Genomic DNA, 17382 nt, shown 5'->3' with positions numbered 1-17382 from the left:
ATGGGTTCAAGACTGCATGTGTAAAGGGCTGTATGGGTGGGTGAGTGTGTGTATGAGTGTGTTGGTGAGTGAATGGATGTCTCAGTGGTACATGTGTGAGTAAATACATATGTGAAAGGCAGTATATGTGAGTGTTGGAGTACATAAATGACTTTGAGCGAGTGAGTGATTGTGAGAGTGGCTGTATGGATGAGTGTGTGCTTGTATCAGTGATTGTATAAGAGAGTAAGTATGTGTTAGTATCTGTAAGTGAAGTGGTGTGTGTATAACTGTATAGGTGAGTAAATGGGAGTGTGATTGATTCTTTGCATGACTGACTAGGTGTGTGATTAAATCTACGGATGAGTGACAGTGTGTGAGTGTCTGTCTGGGTGTCTGAGTACATATGATAGTGCTGTATTGATGAGTGACTGTATGGGTGAATAAGTGGATGTGTGTGTAGACCTAGGAATCAGTGAGTGGGTATGTAGTAAATGGTATTGGTGTGTCTATGGTTTCGAAAATGGTAGTCTGTATTTTAGAGTGGGTGTATCAAAGGTTATATTAGGGTATGAGGAGGTGCATCAGATTATCACGTGGATGATGTAATCAGTGATGTCATTTGAGATGTCATCAGTGATGTCATAAGTGATGTCACTGACCATGTCATGAATGATGTAATATGTGATGTCATCAGCAGTGCATTGCGGGGGCGCAAGTTATAGTTAGCTCAACTAACTATAACGGCCGAATTTCTCTGGTTTTGTACGAATGAAATGTCCAACTACCTATAATGTCCCTGAAACCTGTGTTTTTTCAGTGAATTTCTAAGGTTTTTTCAATGCTAATTTCTAACTCTAACATCCCTGAAACCTATGTTTTTTTCAGTGAATTTCTAAGGTTTTTTACAGGCCGCGTCCCCTTTCACCACCAACCCGCCTCTTGGCACGTTCTAAATTGGGGGATTAAGTCCCCTTGAATACTGAGGGTCCTCGGGGGCCCGCTAGCCCATCAGGTACCTCCAGTAAGCCCCACACAGTTGGATTGATGAGAGTGGTACAAGGCCACGCCCCCTTTTTACATTACTATGCAAACATGTCTCCTGGCACACTGCTGCTCGGGGGATGAAGTCCACTTCAGTCCTGAGGTTCTCAGGACACAAGGGGACTTTGTCACCCCACCAGCAATGCACTACGAGGCACGTTTGCAGAGTGGTTTAAAAAGGGGGCATGGCCTTCTACCACCTCTCAGCAATCCCACTGTGTGGGGCTTACTGGAGGTTCTTGGTGGCCTATTTGGCCCCCAGGGATCCTCACTAGCAACAAGGAATTAATTCCCCAACGTAGAGCGTGGCAAGAGGCACGTTTGTGGAGTCCTGCAGGGAGGGAACAGGGCCCCCGGTGAGTTCGATGGGCCAATTATGGCCCGGGGAACCCATCCCCCGGGGCCGGCCATTTTTTTTAAATGTATTTTTTAATAATTAATTATTGCCCCCTCCCCTGGAGCAATTATGGCCCCAGGGACCCCATCCCCCGGGGCCTAGCCAGTCTTGTTTTTTTATTGGAGGAGACCCGCGTGGCCCCCCTCCTGGGGCCAATAATGGCCCCGGGGTCCCCATCCCCCGGGGCCTGGTGAGCCTTTTTTTAAAAATACATTTTATGGGAGGGAGGACGAGTAGCCCACCTACCCGGCCACTTCTGGCCCCGGGGACCCCATCCCCTGGGGCCAGCCCTCAAGTTGTGGACTGTGGGGGGAGCCCCAATGCCCTGCGGTCCCTGCCGGCTCCCTGCCTCCAGCGGGAGCTGGCTTTGCTTTTGGACCAGGGGAGCTGCTGACATTTCTAGGATTCAGAAGGAGAAGGACGGGAAGGCTTCCAGCCTGAATGGAGACCTTATCAAAGGGAACTTAATAAATTAAGAAATACTGACAATGATGAACTTAGAACTTGGAGATTAAAATCGTTATAAGAATTCTTTTTGTGGAAGTACAAGTGCTAACTTTAGAAGATGAAAAAAGAATAGCAAAATCAAAAGACTAAAAAAGCCCTGAAGAAGCGCAGTGGAGCGCGAAACACGTGTTGGCTTTGTACAGACTGCGGCTATGTTTTGACTGCTTAAGAAAAAATAAATAACAACAAAAAGAAAATGAACTAAGAAAGATTTGATTTTTATTGATGTCTTATGCGTGTATATCTCAGTGATGGTTTTTGATATACTAATATAAAAAATACTGGTGGAGACCAGTATCTGAGATACGTGAAGCGGCGGGCAATTTTTCTGTAACTCACAGTGTGTTTTGTGTATATATATATATATATATATATATATATATATATATATATATATATATATATATATATATATATATATATATATATTATCTACTGGCGGTCGCCAGTAGATAGTTATAGTTAGGACCGAGTTCCCATAGGAAATCTGAAAATTCTATTTTGAATAACTTTGGCGCCGGTTGACTTATCTTCGTGAAATTTTAAAAACTAATGGGGCGCTCCGCTCAGCTCCTACCCTGAAAGTCTCGGGGTGATTCGTCAAGCGGGGGCTGAGAAAAGAGGGACTATTGAACAGATTGACACCATATATGCAAAAGGCACATGCCTGACCTGATGACTACCTCTTTGCCAAATTTCAAGTAATTCTGTTAAGCCGTTTGGGCTGTACCTTCGACTAAAGGGCCTATGGGAAAATGCATGGGGAAAACGCGTTTTGGGACCCCCCTTTTTTCTCAGCCCCCGCTTGACGAATCACCCCGAGACTTCCAGGGTAGGAGCTGAGCAGAGCGCCCCATTAGTTTTGAAAATTTCGCGAGGATTCGTCAACCGGCGCCAAAGTTATTCAAAATAGAATTTTCAGATTTCCTATGGGAACTCGGTCCTAACTATAACTATCTACTGGCGACCGTAGATAATATATATATACACACATATATACACAGGTGCTATGGATTATCTATGGTCTACGTTCTTACACTATGTATATGGGGGAATATTATAACAAAAGCTTGATTTTTGACATTACGACCATGAGTCCTACTTAAAGAGTTTTTCTATCTTGTTCATAGTCACATTTTGCACTTTGTTTAAACACTATGCACTAGAATCACTGTCAAAGTAGCCCACATTTATCTGAGTAAAGCAAAACCAAAACTACAAAAATCCAGCATACACAAGTCAAGATATGAATTTTTAAAGATTAAATCAAAATGCAGTGCTTAGAAGTATATCGCTCCAACTTGGACTATCTGGTCACACTTGACTGGGCCAAATCCAAATGTTCGACCCGACCACAATGGAGCACAGCCCGGATACAGGAATCACACAGACCTCCTAACAGTCGCATGGATGTGTCAGAAATTAAAGATGATGTGTCGCGCAGAGGAGGTGAAGAGTCATGGATGCATGTGAGGCATCGGTTCCTTAAGGCGGTCCATGGTTGTTGAAGCTGTGCTGCTGCAGGACAATGCATTGCGCAGAGGAGGTGATGTGTCAGTTGAGGGTGCAAGGCCTTGTTTCCTGATGCGTCAATGACGATTCTTCACTATTGAAGTTAAACCACTGGGCTGAAGGACATGCAGGGCCGGGGCTGTGTTGGAGTTGGAGCAGTGCGTCACAGATTTTGGTGGGGTGGTGCTCGAGACACATGCAGTGGCGTTTTCTTCCGAAGCACTCCAGCAAAGTCAGGGCTGCACTAAAGGTCGAGGTCCTTTTGTCACGCACTTAGCTAACTGTGTCCGCGGCTTCAGTGCAGACAGTGGCGATGCATCGGTTTCACATGGATGCACTGGTTCTGAACTGACACTTTGGAGTCGATGCATCCGTTTCTTGGTTACAGCACCAAATGTACCTCCAAGGGCCCATGATTGGATGTGGCACAACTTGGCAGGTCAGGCTCACAGCGGAGCAGCTCAGGTGCTGGTAGCAAGATGCAGGTGAAGTCTTTGATGTCCCTGAGACTTCAGCAACAGGAGGCAAGCTCATTCAAGCACTTGGAGAACCTTTGAAAGCAGGATGAAGACCGTAAAGTCCAGTCCTCTCACTCTCAGGCAAGAAGCAGCAGACCAACACAGCAAAGCAAGCAGCAAAGTGGCAGTCCCTCCTGGCAGAATGTCATCAGTTCAGAGGTGATCAAAGTATATGGTGTCAGACATCCAGTACTTATACCCATTTTAGCCTTTGTAGTATGGAGACTTCAAAGAAAGGTATTTGTAGTGCACAAGGCCCTGCCCTTCTTGAACCTGGCTACAGGGGGTATGCAGCTTGTTGTGTGGGCACAAGCACAGTCCTATTCATGTGCATGTCAACTCCTCTCAACCTTCTAGCTCAAGAAGGACCATCAGCCTGGTGATAGACCATCAGGGTATGCAGGGCACACCTCAGCTCCCTTTCTTTGTGACTGTCTACAGTGAATTCACACAACCCAGCTGTCGACCGGACCCAGATAGACGCACAGAACGATCAAAGTAAGAACATGTCAACTTTCTAAAAGTGGCATTTTCAGATTTCACCATGAATTGTGATTGTAAATTGGGAGTCCACAGACACCAAACTCCACATCTCAATCTCTTCCCAATTGGAAATTACACTTAAAAGATGTTTTAACACAACCCCAATGTTAACATATGGGAGAGATAGGCCTTGCAGTGGTAAAAAACTAATTTAGCAGTTTTTCAATAGTGGGATGTGTAAACCTCAAAAATACATGTCATTCCTTTTAAATAAACTGCACCCTGCTCTTGGGGCTGCATCAGGCCTACTTAGGGGTGTCTTACATGTAATAAAAGGGAAGGTTTGGGCCTGGCAATTAGACTACCTTGCCAGGTCGAAATGACAGTTTAAAACTGCACACACAGGCTCTGCAGTGGCAGGCCTGGGGCATGTTTAAAGGGCTACTGAGTGGGTGACACAATCAGTGCTGCACACCTGGGCCTAAACTGGGGTGGCATGATGAGCAAAAGAACGATGGATTTAACCCAGATCTCTTGACCGGGGGTGAATGTAGGATTCATTCAGCATTCCATCCATCATTTATTTGTGTAGCACTTTTCACTCTAAGTTGTATGGGTATGCCCAGACGTGGGTCCCTTGCTCACTGTGCCACAGGATTGAAGCTAGCCTGGCTGATGAAGGGTAATACCCAGAAACCAGTCCCAGGATTCTTGTTTACGGTACAGGGAGGACCTGGCTTGGCAGTTCGGTCTGGACTGTTCCCATGATGCACAGGGAGAAGGCTGATTTGCATATAGCTGTGTCTAAGCTGGGTTGGCATGGTGAGCAAAAGAACGATGGATTTAACCCAGATCTCTTGACTGGGGGTGAATGTACGATACATTCAGCATTCCATCCATCGTTTGTTTACATAGCACTTTTCACCTAAGTGGGATGGGTATGCCCAGACGTTGGTCCCTTGCTCACTGTGCCACTGCATTCAATCTAGCCTGGCTGATGAGGGGTAATACCCTGAAACCGGTCCCAAGATGCTTGTTTCCGGTCCAGGGAGGATCTCCCTTGGCAGTTTGGTCTGGACTGTTCCCATGAGGCACAGGGTCAAGACTGATTTTTATATGGCTGGGTCTAAACTGGGGTGGCATGGTGAGCAACAGAACAATGGATTTAATCCAGATCTCTTCACTGGGGTGAATGTATGATACATTCAGCATTCTGTCCATCATTTGTTTACATAGCACTTTTCACCCTAAGTGGGATATGTATGCCCAGACGTTTTTCCCTTGTTCACTTTGCCACTGGATTCAAGCTAGCTTGGCTGATATGGGGTAATACCCTGAAACCGGTCCCAGGATGCTTGTTTCTGGTCCAGGTAGTACCTGGCTTGGCAGTTCAGTCTGGACTGTTCCTATGAGGCACAGGGTCAAGACTGATTTGCATATGGTTGGGTCTAAACTGGAGTGGCATGGTGAGCAACAGAACAATCTATTTAACCCAGATATCTTGACTGGGGTGAATGTATGATTCATCCAGCTTTTCATCCATCATTTGTTTGCATAGCACTTTTCACCCTAAGTGAGATGGATATACCCAGACGTGGGTCCCTTGCTCACTGTGCCACTGGATTGAAGCTAGCTTGGCTGATATAGGGTAAGACCCTGAAACCGGTCCCAGGATGCTTGTTTCCAGTCCAGGGAGGACCTGGCTTGGCAGTTCGGTTTGGACTGTTCCCATGAGGCACAGGGTTAAGACTGATTTGCATATGGCTGGGTCTAAACTGGGGTGGCATGGTAAGCAAAAGAACAAGGGATTTAACCCAGATATCTTGACTGGGGTGAATGTATGATTCATTCAGCATTCTGTTCATCATTTGTTTACATAACACTTTTCACCCTAAGTGGGATGGGTAAGCCCAGACGTGGGTCCCTTGATCACTGTGCCACTGGATTCAAGCTAGCCTGGCTGATGAGGGGTAATAACCCGAAACCGGTCCCAGGACGCTTGTTTCTGGTCCAGGGAGGACCTGGCTTGGCAGTTCAGTCTGGACTGTTCCCATGAGGAACAGGGTCAAAACTGATTAGCATATGGCTGGGTCTAAACTGGGGTGGCATGGTGAGCAAAAGAATCATTTAATCCAGATCTCTTGACTGGGGGTGAATGTATGGTTCATTCAACATTCCGTCCATCATTTGTTTTCATAGCACTTTTCACCCTAAGTGGTATGGGTATGCTCAGACGTGGGTCCCTTGCTCACTGTGCCACTGGATTCAAGCTAGCCTGGCTGATGAGGGGTAATACCCCAAAACCGGTCCCAGGATGCTTGTTTCCGGTCCAGGGAGGACCTGGCTTGACAGTTCGGTCTGGACTGTTCCCATGAGGCACAGGGTCAAGACTGATTTGCATATGGATGGGTCTAAACTGGGGTGGCATGGTGAGCAAAAGAATAATGGATTTAACCCAGATACCTTGACTGGGGTGAATGTATGATTCATTCAGCATTCCGTCCATCGTTTGTTTGCGTGGCATGCAAACCCACTAGTAACATTTAATTTAAGTAAACTAAATATGACAATTGTGGATAAACCAATGTTACAATGTTTTGAGTACATAGAGCATATGCACTTTAGCACTGGTTAGCAGTGGTAAAGTGTCCAGACTCCTAAAACCATCAAAAACGGGGGGAAGAAGGCAAAATGTTTGGGGGTGATCCTGCAGAAGGGGCCATTTCCAAAATATTGGCACAAGCAGATTAATGCATGACGAGACAAAACTGAGCAAGACTGGTATGTGTGGGTCATACAAAATGTCAAATTCACCCCTTTGGCCACTGGTAACAAGTGAATTATGGCACAGCTCCCACTGAGATTTCAGTGAGAGTGGCCAACCCTTTATTGGGGATAGTTGAATGCCAGTATCAAGAACTGCACCGTGGTTGTCAAACTTTATGAGATAAAGAAATGACAGGAACCCATGATCTGTCCTGGGACTTGCCCCGTTGAATTCCCTCTCACTTCCACTGATGTGTTTTGCGATTCTTCTTGCTTTAAGAAAGGAAATAAAAGTATTGTTGCTTTCTAATTAGTATCAGTCTTCCTTAGTAACTTCTGCTCTCTGATTATCATCACAAAGAGTCCCCTCTAGGACTACAATGAGGCTTCTATCAACTGCACCATATACATAAATCCGAGAATTTGGTTTAAGACAAAGAGATGACTTATATAGGGGCATATTAACAAGCCAGGCGATAAAATTATCGCTGCTTTAGCGGCAGAAAACTGCCGCTAAAGCGGCGATAATGGGCTTGATAATATGCTCTATGGAATTCCAATTGAAGCCCATGTTAGACTCCTTCACATTTAACATGGGTTTCAATTGGAATTCCATAGAGCATATTATCAAGCCCATTATCGCCGCTTTAGCGGCAGTTTTCTGCCGCTAAAGCGGCGATAATTTTATCGCCTGGCTTGTAAATATGCCCCCAGGTCACTTATAGATGATGCTAAGTTAGATCTATCTGCCAACAATCCATCTATTAGGGTCCGTGCACATAGCTAATGGCATTGCAAAATGTTCAATTTTTCTCAAAGATGATTCCCCCAATTTATGCAAATTACGTTCGAATATTTCCAAAAAAAACGCTGAAACACTCCCTAGAGCTCAAAGAATAGATAACCAATCGATGCAGTTAAAAGCAATGCTCCAACAAGCCTTGTGTCTCAAATACAAAAATGGGCAATGGTGAGATACATTTGGTTCAGAATGGATTGAATGTACCTTGGGGTAACATTTGTTTCCTTATATGAAAAATTCAGACCTAGAGCTGCTGCCTTGATTGTCCATTAGAAAATCCTCCCGCGCTATCTGACAGAAATGTTTTTCTGTCAGCTGATGACAGGGCAAGAATTGAAATCACATCCCAAAGTTAAAGCAGTACTATTTTGGAAATATCATGTTCTCACCAGAGCAGGTTTTTATTAGGCACCTTTGAAGAAATGTGTCCATTTATGCCTTACCACTGATTGAACGCCTTTAACTCTTGCATCGCTCGCATCACCCCCACTTGTCTTTTCCTATTAAAATGTAAACACTTGTTTTTCTTTGTTTCCTCTTTCCTGACAGTCTAATCAATGAAACATTGAGGGACCAGCTGCTTGTCACAATCCAGAAGACCTTCAACTACACCCGAACTCAGGCTCAACACCTCTTCATCATCCTCATGGAGTGCATGAAGAAAAAGGAGTTGGTATGTGAATACCTCAGAGTTTTATGTATGTCGTACCAATATGAAGTTGTGTGCTTAAATTACCCCAACAATTTATGCATTGTGGTATTGTATTGGAATATATCGATTTTAATATCATGCTTCAAAATATTCTAGCAAAAATGCTGACCACCAATATATTGACATGGTAAGTATGTGTAAATATGTGTAGGTTTGCTATACTTCACTCCCCAGTCTCTCTCTTTTTCCGTATATCTAAATCCTGTTGCAGCATATGCTAGAATTATGAGTTGTGTGGATTTTATTGCATCCAGTAATTACTGGGTGTATTTGAATTCCACAATCCCAGACAAATTCGTCAGGTCAAACCTGATGATATTTATTATGGGAAAAATGCTCGATAAATACTGGTACTTGCGATTTTGGTACGGTATCGCCAAAACCCACGTTATGCCATTTTACCATCAAGTTCGATAATTATATCATTGCACTCGTAATCGAGACCGTAATATGAAAAAATCACTTACAAAAGCTATAAATACGAGTTACAAACGTATCTAAAAATTATTCAAAATATCATAAAATAATAAGTAACACCTGAAATCCATGACTGCACCTTTAAGAAGTTGTTTTTCTAACCACTGCGAATGACAATTTCGTTTTGCTAGAGAAACCCTTAACTTTGTTGTGCCTCCTTCAATCCCCAGATCTTTGATTTGACAGTATTACTTTAAAGTAGCTTCTCTTACACCACCATTACCCTTGATAGTGGCGTTCACTGGCAAGTCCCATGAAATGTTTGTGAATTGGCTGCATTATAAAATAGCTCTGTTGTAAGACTGTTGCTTCCTGAAGTGATTTGTACTTAAGTCTGAAGACTCGTGGGATGTTCACTTGACATTTCTCTGCCGTTTGACGGGGAGTCGTTCTTCGCAGTGCTGCCTGGAAAGCCCACTGCGAAGTTCAAAATAATTTTTCTCCTGTCAATGCAAGCCTACATGGAAACCTTAGTGGATTCATCAAATATAGCAAAATCCAAATGCTATTAATGTGTTTATTTAAATTATTCGTATTTGCACTAACTTAGTGTTTCAGTTCACTTAGTTTTCTGTAGAACATTTAAAAAAATGCCATTTTCATTTCTTTCAAGATACATTTACTAAAGTGTCACAAGAGGACAAATGTTACTCTCTTTAAGAAAACAAAACAGGTATGAAAAGACTATTAATTTAAGGATGGTGCATTAATGCAACACAGACAGTAAAAATGGTTGTAAGCATGGATGTCTATTTTGTGAACAAATGGAGACTGCAGCTTTTGCCCTGAGAACCAGGATACCAATAAACAAGAAAGGCTTAACTATTTATTTTTGTACACGGGTTCCTGCGTGTTCTGTATGTGTGTTAACTAAACCTCTTCATGGCATCATGCGTGTAATAGGATTTCCTCCACACTTTTGAGAGTATACATCTTTGCAGATATTTTTATGTCTCTATAATGTGCTGTATTGCCTGTTAAGAGGCCAACGCTCCTACTTTAATGAAATGATACTCTGCGAATGTAGGCCCAATAATGGTACTATGTTAGGAAACAAAATATGGCACACTGGAACATATTGGGAAATCGAGTGAAAGGGAAAGAGAATGCAAACCACTTACATTAACTCTATTTGGATTCTAGATAGTCTGATTAGGAAACACTTTTGTAATTCGTAAACATAGTTTAGAATAATGATAAATAACGCAAAACAACATAAAATGTCTATTTGTAAAGTGCACCTTCACCCCTTCGGACTGATAACAAATGTTTATTGTTTTTCAACTCAATGGTACTCATTGTATCAACATAGAAATAATGAAACATTAAGTGGGTCTGCTGAGATTTATTTGAACCTGTCACCATAGGTCAAACACAGATTCCAAGCACTGGATGTATTAGCCAACTGAGCCACAAGACTTGGTGGAGGAAACCAGTTCCAGAAATTGTGAAGAATGGAGCAATGTGGTCATGTTTGAGACTGTGAAACATGCTCATAACGCTTTGTTAGTTGTTGTCAGCCTAATTGTTGAAGGGCCACCACTGGTACCCACAAATGATCTCTGTAGGAGTTTCTCTCCTTCTTACACTTTGTGCCCATTTATTTTGTTTCCTTGTATGGCACAAGCATGCAGTTTGGGAGGTGCCTGGTTCCCGAGCACCATATTGGAATGGAGGCTTGTATGCTTTTAAATTATTTTTATAAATTACAGTTTGCTCATCTGTATTTTGTATTTGGCCTTCACTGTTTCTATCGATCCCAATCGCGTTGAGCAGCACTTTCCGACACGCCCCCAACATATCCCAAGATGGCTGGAGACAAAACTGGATTTACAGTAGGTCCAGGCGTGCCACGGGCATGTCGAAAGCATGCTCTAAGGCAAGCCCGTCTGCCCCCATATGTGCTCAGACCGTGCTCAGTGTGAGCCCCCTCCCGGTTTGCCCCCCATCAACAGGTCTTCACTCGTTGCTCACAAGACGAGCTGTATGCTCTAAAGCCCTCTGGTTAGACCTGTACGGGCCCAAGGCCGATACCATCAGATATTTCATCAGCAGAATGTATGACCATACTGTAATCTCTCCCTAATAAACACCATGATCACCACATTTAACTCGTTTATATCTAAAGGCTCCATGCCTACTCAAATTAGGGTAATTGGCAGCATGCTTATCAATGCCAGGTCACTGATCAATAGCGCTTCAGACATGGCAGACTTTCTGGATGCTCAAGCACAAGACCTGGCTTTCATCACCAAGACCTTGGCAGATGCTTCATCTGGTCTGGATTTCATCATGGCAATCCCCCCCCCCCTCCCCCTACCCCCTCAGGGTTCTCTATATCGAGACCAGACCAAATTGGAAAAAGAGGTGGCAGTTGAGCAATTATATATAGGGATCATTTTAAGGTCTTGTGTGAGCCACTACGGGTTACATCTGACTTTGAAGGACAAGCATTTAAAATTGCTATCTCTAAACATTACTCTTTCAACAGGGTTCTTATCTATCAAAACCCACGCCCCAGGTCCTCTTTCTTAAAAAAGTGTTCCTTACTCTGGGATATCAAAGCCAACTCCCCCGACTTTACCATTATAGGGGATTTCAATTTTCATCTACAGAGCTTAGCAGATCAAGACACCACCGACCTTCCTGATGCATTGACACCTCTTGGACTCACCCAGCTAGTGAAGTCTCAAATACATGCAGGTGGCCATGCTTTCAATTGATTTTCCCAGACTATCCCTGTCTTGAAGTCACTAGTATTCGCCACTCCCTGGCCATACCACAGTGCAGAGATGTCATTTCAACCTGGCAAAATAAAGCATTATCCAGGCCCAAACCTTCCTTTTTGAATAGATGCAAGTCACCTGTAGGGTAGGCCATGAACAGCCCAAAGGGAATAGTGCAACAAATTAAAAAGTTGGACTTGTATGTTTAAGTTTTATATATCCTGCTAGTGAAAAAGTCTTAAATTTGTTTTTCAATACTGCTAGCCCTATCTCTCCCATAGGATAACATTGGAGTTAACCTATAACATTTCATAAGTTGCAACTTCCAAATTGGAACAGTTAATCGGCTTATGTTTGGCGTCTTTGAAATTGCAATGCAAAATCCGCTCTTATGGTAAAAATGGATTTTAAATTGCAAATTTGAAAATGCCACTTTTAGGAAGTTGTATAAACTATACAGGGTTGGATCCATAATCAGTAAGGCTGGACTCTCTTAAATTCAAACCATATCACACTTTCACGCATCCACTCCAATTTGTAATCACACAACTTAGTTATGGTGATCACCATTTGTTTAGTCAATTTTGAAAAAATACTTTTTAGAACGATCTCATGTGAGAAAGATACAAAAAATGTTGCTTTTTTTAATATACAGGAAAATCCTAATAAGAACACATGAAAAACACATATTTTTTATGTGCAGATCAATATACCATCCGGCATTAGAATAGTAGATCTGCCACCACTTCACCACGTATAGGTTTAACCTTGTGTTTGTTAGATTGGAGGTAGAATAGGAAATCTAGCTCCTCCCTCCCAAGAATTCATCTATTTTATTCAATATTTGTAGGATTGTAGTTAGTGTAATTAAATTGTTTTTTGTGTATTTTTTTTAATGTTTTTAAACTGGAGTTAGGTTACTATATGACACACCATTTTGCATTTTCTGCAGGATATTTTATGGGTATTTCTTTTAAAAGTAGATTATTTTGTAAATTATGTTTTTGTAAAGTATTTTTTTTTAAAATCAATTGCTATTCTTTGTTATGTGATTTATTGTTTAAAAAATGTGTTTCATATGTATAACATTTATTTTTATGGTTTCATAAATCTAAAAAATTCTTTTATGTGTTTTAAAAAGATAATAAATGTAAATGTTTATATTGGTTTTTATTTTGTTACATAAATTATTAATATTAGATTTTTTATTTGCTCATTATATGTATTTGTAAAACACATGAATTTACAAAGCAATTAACTCAAATACACCACACTATCCTACACATAAACTCTCCTTTTTGAGCATTTGGTCTGTCAAAATACAGTACTTTTTATTTTTGAACTGATCCATGAGCTAAGAATAAAACTATGGTGGCTGTGGTTCTTTATCAATTTTAATTTGGGACTGCAATGTGTGATGTTCACATATGTTCACCTTCTTTGATTAATTTTTCTGGTACATGTTTCCAGTTTTTTTGCCCAAGGTAGTAACCTATGATGAGAAACGTGGCAGTACTGGTGATAATCTAACTAGTTTAAGCCCACTGTGGTGTTGCGCACGTGAGGTTCTACCTTGTTTTGCACACATTTTTTTTCACTGATATTCACGGTGTGGTTTGTTTACATCTGTGATTCCACAGGTTTTTCACAAATTGTTTTTTTTAACACAGTGACAGCTGCATTTGGATAAGGTTCTTGCAGATTTTATATAAGTACGGAGTCTTGTGAATTAGGGACCCCTCTTATAAATATAGATGGTGGGGAATTGGTCAGAAGAAGTTAAGTCTACACTTCTCAGTCCTTTTTCACACAGTGTTTAAATAGTTTCCGTATTAATCAGATTTGGTCATTTTTGTTGTAATACTGACTTGAGTGGGGGACGACCCAATCTCTCTTTCCCCTTGAGCTCCTTGTTGATTTGTCCTGCCTCCTGACATACCATCAGCTAAATGGAGATCATAAAAATACAGTGAAACAAGACAGACGCTCCCAAAATGTGGCACAATTGCCATTTGCTTTAAAAACTGTCCCCCTTCTCTCAAACAATATAGGAAGGAAATCAAGATTTACCTATTCCTGCAAAAGTTAGCATTACATTCCTATCCCTAACTATTTTCACTCTTTCCCTGTCCAATGTAGGACCTTCACAATATCCCTCTCCCATCCTGCTGCAATTTATCAATGTTTCATTCACGTGCATATTGCACTAAGAAGGAATTCCCTTGCTATGTACACATGACTTGGTATTATATTACCATTACAATCTAAAGGTCTGAGTTATAAAATACCTAACATAAATTAGAATAAAGTGACAGAGTGGAGGATGCTGTAGTCAACAGAAAATAAGGAAGGGGATATTAGGTTGGTAGTTCACGCAGTACATACTATTATAGCTTGCGTTTTTTGCAATATGTTTATTGTATTCAAAATGTTGCTCAGTGACGAATGGCGTATGTAGCTTAAGGAGACGACCTTGAAACGGCACAGCATTATTGCACCTACACTCCAGGAGAGAGTTACATGAGTGGATACAGACCTCACCTATGCTCTCCTCTTCCCCTCAATCTCCAACTCTGTACGCCCTCCTTGGGACATAATATCATCTCATATATGGGTTACACTAGCACATGTACATTTTTATGCATTGATTCCTTCAGATCTAGGCTTGTGTTATCAGTGTAGTCCACATATTCCTGCTTGATCAGCTACTCCCTTTTTAGCTCCTTATCTAAATCATGTGGGCTGTTGTTTTCTTTCTCATTCAATTATCCATGTAGAAACCTTTTTAGTGTGTGTTGATGGCATGTCTTAGAGGTTCCTGAATAAATGCTCCCTGTAAGCTCATCATTTGCGTCTTCGTTTATCAAGTCCTAATGTATTTTTTAATAACATACTTCTATTTCATAACTGATTTGTCTTTATTCTTGGCACTTGTCTTTCTCAGCTTTGCAATTATACTTGTTTGTCCTGAGCACTTCATTATTTGGTTCAACCGACTTATCAATGTTTCTTTTAATCCCCTGTGACCTTTTCTTATATTGTGGGTCTTTCATTGTCCCGCTCTTTTATATATACAGAACTTTATTAATAAAATTATGGAAAACTACACAATAAAAGAACGTGCTCCCCTCTGAAAATCACGCTAGTGACATCATAGAAAATCTCTTATTTTATTCCTTTACATCAAAATAAATATATGCAGTGGGACAGTACCTTTATAAAAGTGAAAGCAGAGAAGAACTTATACACAGCGAATATTGGCAGTTAAAGGTGATCTAAACACTATTTTACTTACTGGAAAGTTAGAGTCCGTAATAAAAATGCTTATCATATACTGCATACCCATTATCCACTCTTCTTCTACTGATACTATGAAAGACTTCCATGTGGATTTTATTCTTTGTGATATCGAAGCTTTTGAAAGACCCCACGCTTTAAGGTATACGGAAGCCAGTAATATCATTTGGGTCAAAGAGAACTGTTAGAGTTGGGAATCTGTTCAACTTGCAATCCAGTATAAAATCCAAGCGACAACAAACTCCCAAAATGTAACCTCTCTCCCACAATCACAAATCATATGTCTCAGAGTGCTTAGTAGTAGCCCAAGAGAATTTGACAAGGCTAAGTCAGCCATATGCACACATGTCCAATATAATCGACATATTACTTTTTGTTGCTGTGTATTTTTAATGTAAATGTGTTTTTTTCTACTGTGTTCTTCTATTTGAGTTAAGCTCAACAGTGAGTGATGGTATCGCAATATGTAAAATATGTAACATTTCCCCCACCTCTAAACATCTGAGTTAACTGTACTTCCAGGCCCTTTATATGGAAAATGAACTTTCGGGAAACATTGAATAATTTTATGCATTTCAAGAGTGTTTAAAATGTTTTTTTTAACTATTATGTCTGCTTTTGTGATTTTATATGACAAAAATCGAATAAAGCTTATTTGATTTGATTTGATTTGAGTTAAGCTCAATGAGGTGAATTGGGTTGGCCTGTCATATGTCCTGTATATAGTTCTGTGTATAATTCTGTATGAATGCCCAAAAATATTAAAATGCCATTTATTAGGGTTCACATCTTGTATTTTATTTCTTGGTTCCATAATACTTTCTGATAAGAGTTGAAAGGTTTCTATCTTGTTTTCATTTCTTTTTGTCTGCTTCTCTTCACCAAACGACTCTCATCTCACATTGTTCAACTGGGTATAATTCCAGTTCAATACAATGATCTTCCAAAAAGTCATACTTTTGCTCCCAATGCCGCAGACATTTTTTACCCTACCCAAAATGGCTGGGAAATAGCCAGCCATGTGTTCTCTATTGTGCTTTAAATCATTATACCCTTCTATGTGTCCTGTAAATGGATGGCAGGCATTTACAAATTACTCTTTTCTAGAACTATGCAATGTGCACATCCACCTTTCATCATTTCTAGGGCACTAATTCCTGGGGCCTTATTGTCGAAAGCAGGGCTGGCTCAACATAGTCAAGCACTGCTTTTTGCTTTTGAGTTGTCTAAAAGTAATGCATAATACTATAAATCTCCCCAAATTAATTCGGAAACAGTGAGCAGGGATTTCTTCACTCTGTTTACTACTTGTGCTGTTTAAAGTTCATGCATTACCTCAGAGAATTTCTGACGTATATATTGAAACTTTGGAACCCTCCAACGCAAAACACAGGTGCGCAGCTCTGTGCCGAGCCTTCACGGCTGTTTCTGATAGGCCCCTGATTTGTTGTAAGTAGGACCATGTTTTGTGAATCAGTGACAAGAAGTAAAGGTATGGATTGTGTTTGACACTCATTTCTGCCAGGATAAATATTACCGCCACTTGGGCAGCAGCAGTGCCCACATGCTCATTTTAAATAGCAGAAATAAACTGTTACTGTTGCACAGCGAGGGCATTCTGGGAGTTAACAAATGTCCCCTAGCAGCTCATAATTATGTTATCTGTTCTGTAAGTCTATAAATTATGAAACGCAATATTTGAAGCAGTAGCTGGTCTCAGAGAGGCTTGGCCATCTAGCAAGCACCGAGTTGCAGGAGTTTGAAGTACAAAGGAGAAAAACACCCTGCTCTGCGTTGGCATCACAAATGCATCTGTAGTTGGACTCTGGAACAGACCGATTGATTCCTTCCTGCCATACTTCAATTAGTCGGCCCTTCATGCATTCATTGAGTGACTGGAGGGATACATTAACCACTGCCTGGAGGCATTTGTTGAGAGGCGTTGTGCCACTCTCTACCTACATCAGCCTGCAGTAAACAGGAGAACCAGACTGCTGTTTGGTTGTGATCAGTGCTTAATCTGTGAAAAAAAAGTGAAGGGGCTTATTCACGAACCCCAGTGCACCCCCCTTGCACACTCAACATGGTGCAAGAGCGATGTAACTCAAAATAGAGTTTTATGAAGCCACATCAGGCCACCTTACGGCGCCCTTTGTTGCTTC

General features: G+C 41.3%; 1 protein-coding gene across 1 annotated transcript in view; it reads left to right on the top strand.

Moving 5' to 3' along the window:
• Positions 1-17382, top strand: part of TRPM3 (transient receptor potential cation channel subfamily M member 3) — a 1363437-nt gene that overhangs the window by 802540 nt on the left and 543515 nt on the right. The window contains exon 8 of the mRNA XM_085633017.1: positions 8558-8681. Within this exon, the coding sequence (XP_085489143.1) occupies positions 8558-8681 (124 nt within the window). The remainder of the gene's footprint in view (positions 1-8557; positions 8682-17382) is intronic.

The sequence above is a fragment of the Triturus cristatus genome, chromosome 2_1, assembly GCF_964204655.1.
Source record: "Triturus cristatus chromosome 2_1, aTriCri1.1, whole genome shotgun sequence".
Classification (NCBI taxonomy): Eukaryota; Metazoa; Chordata; class Amphibia; order Caudata; family Salamandridae; genus Triturus; species Triturus cristatus.
The sequence above is the reverse complement of the archived record's forward strand: the minus strand, read 5'-3'. Positions and strand labels throughout refer to the sequence as shown.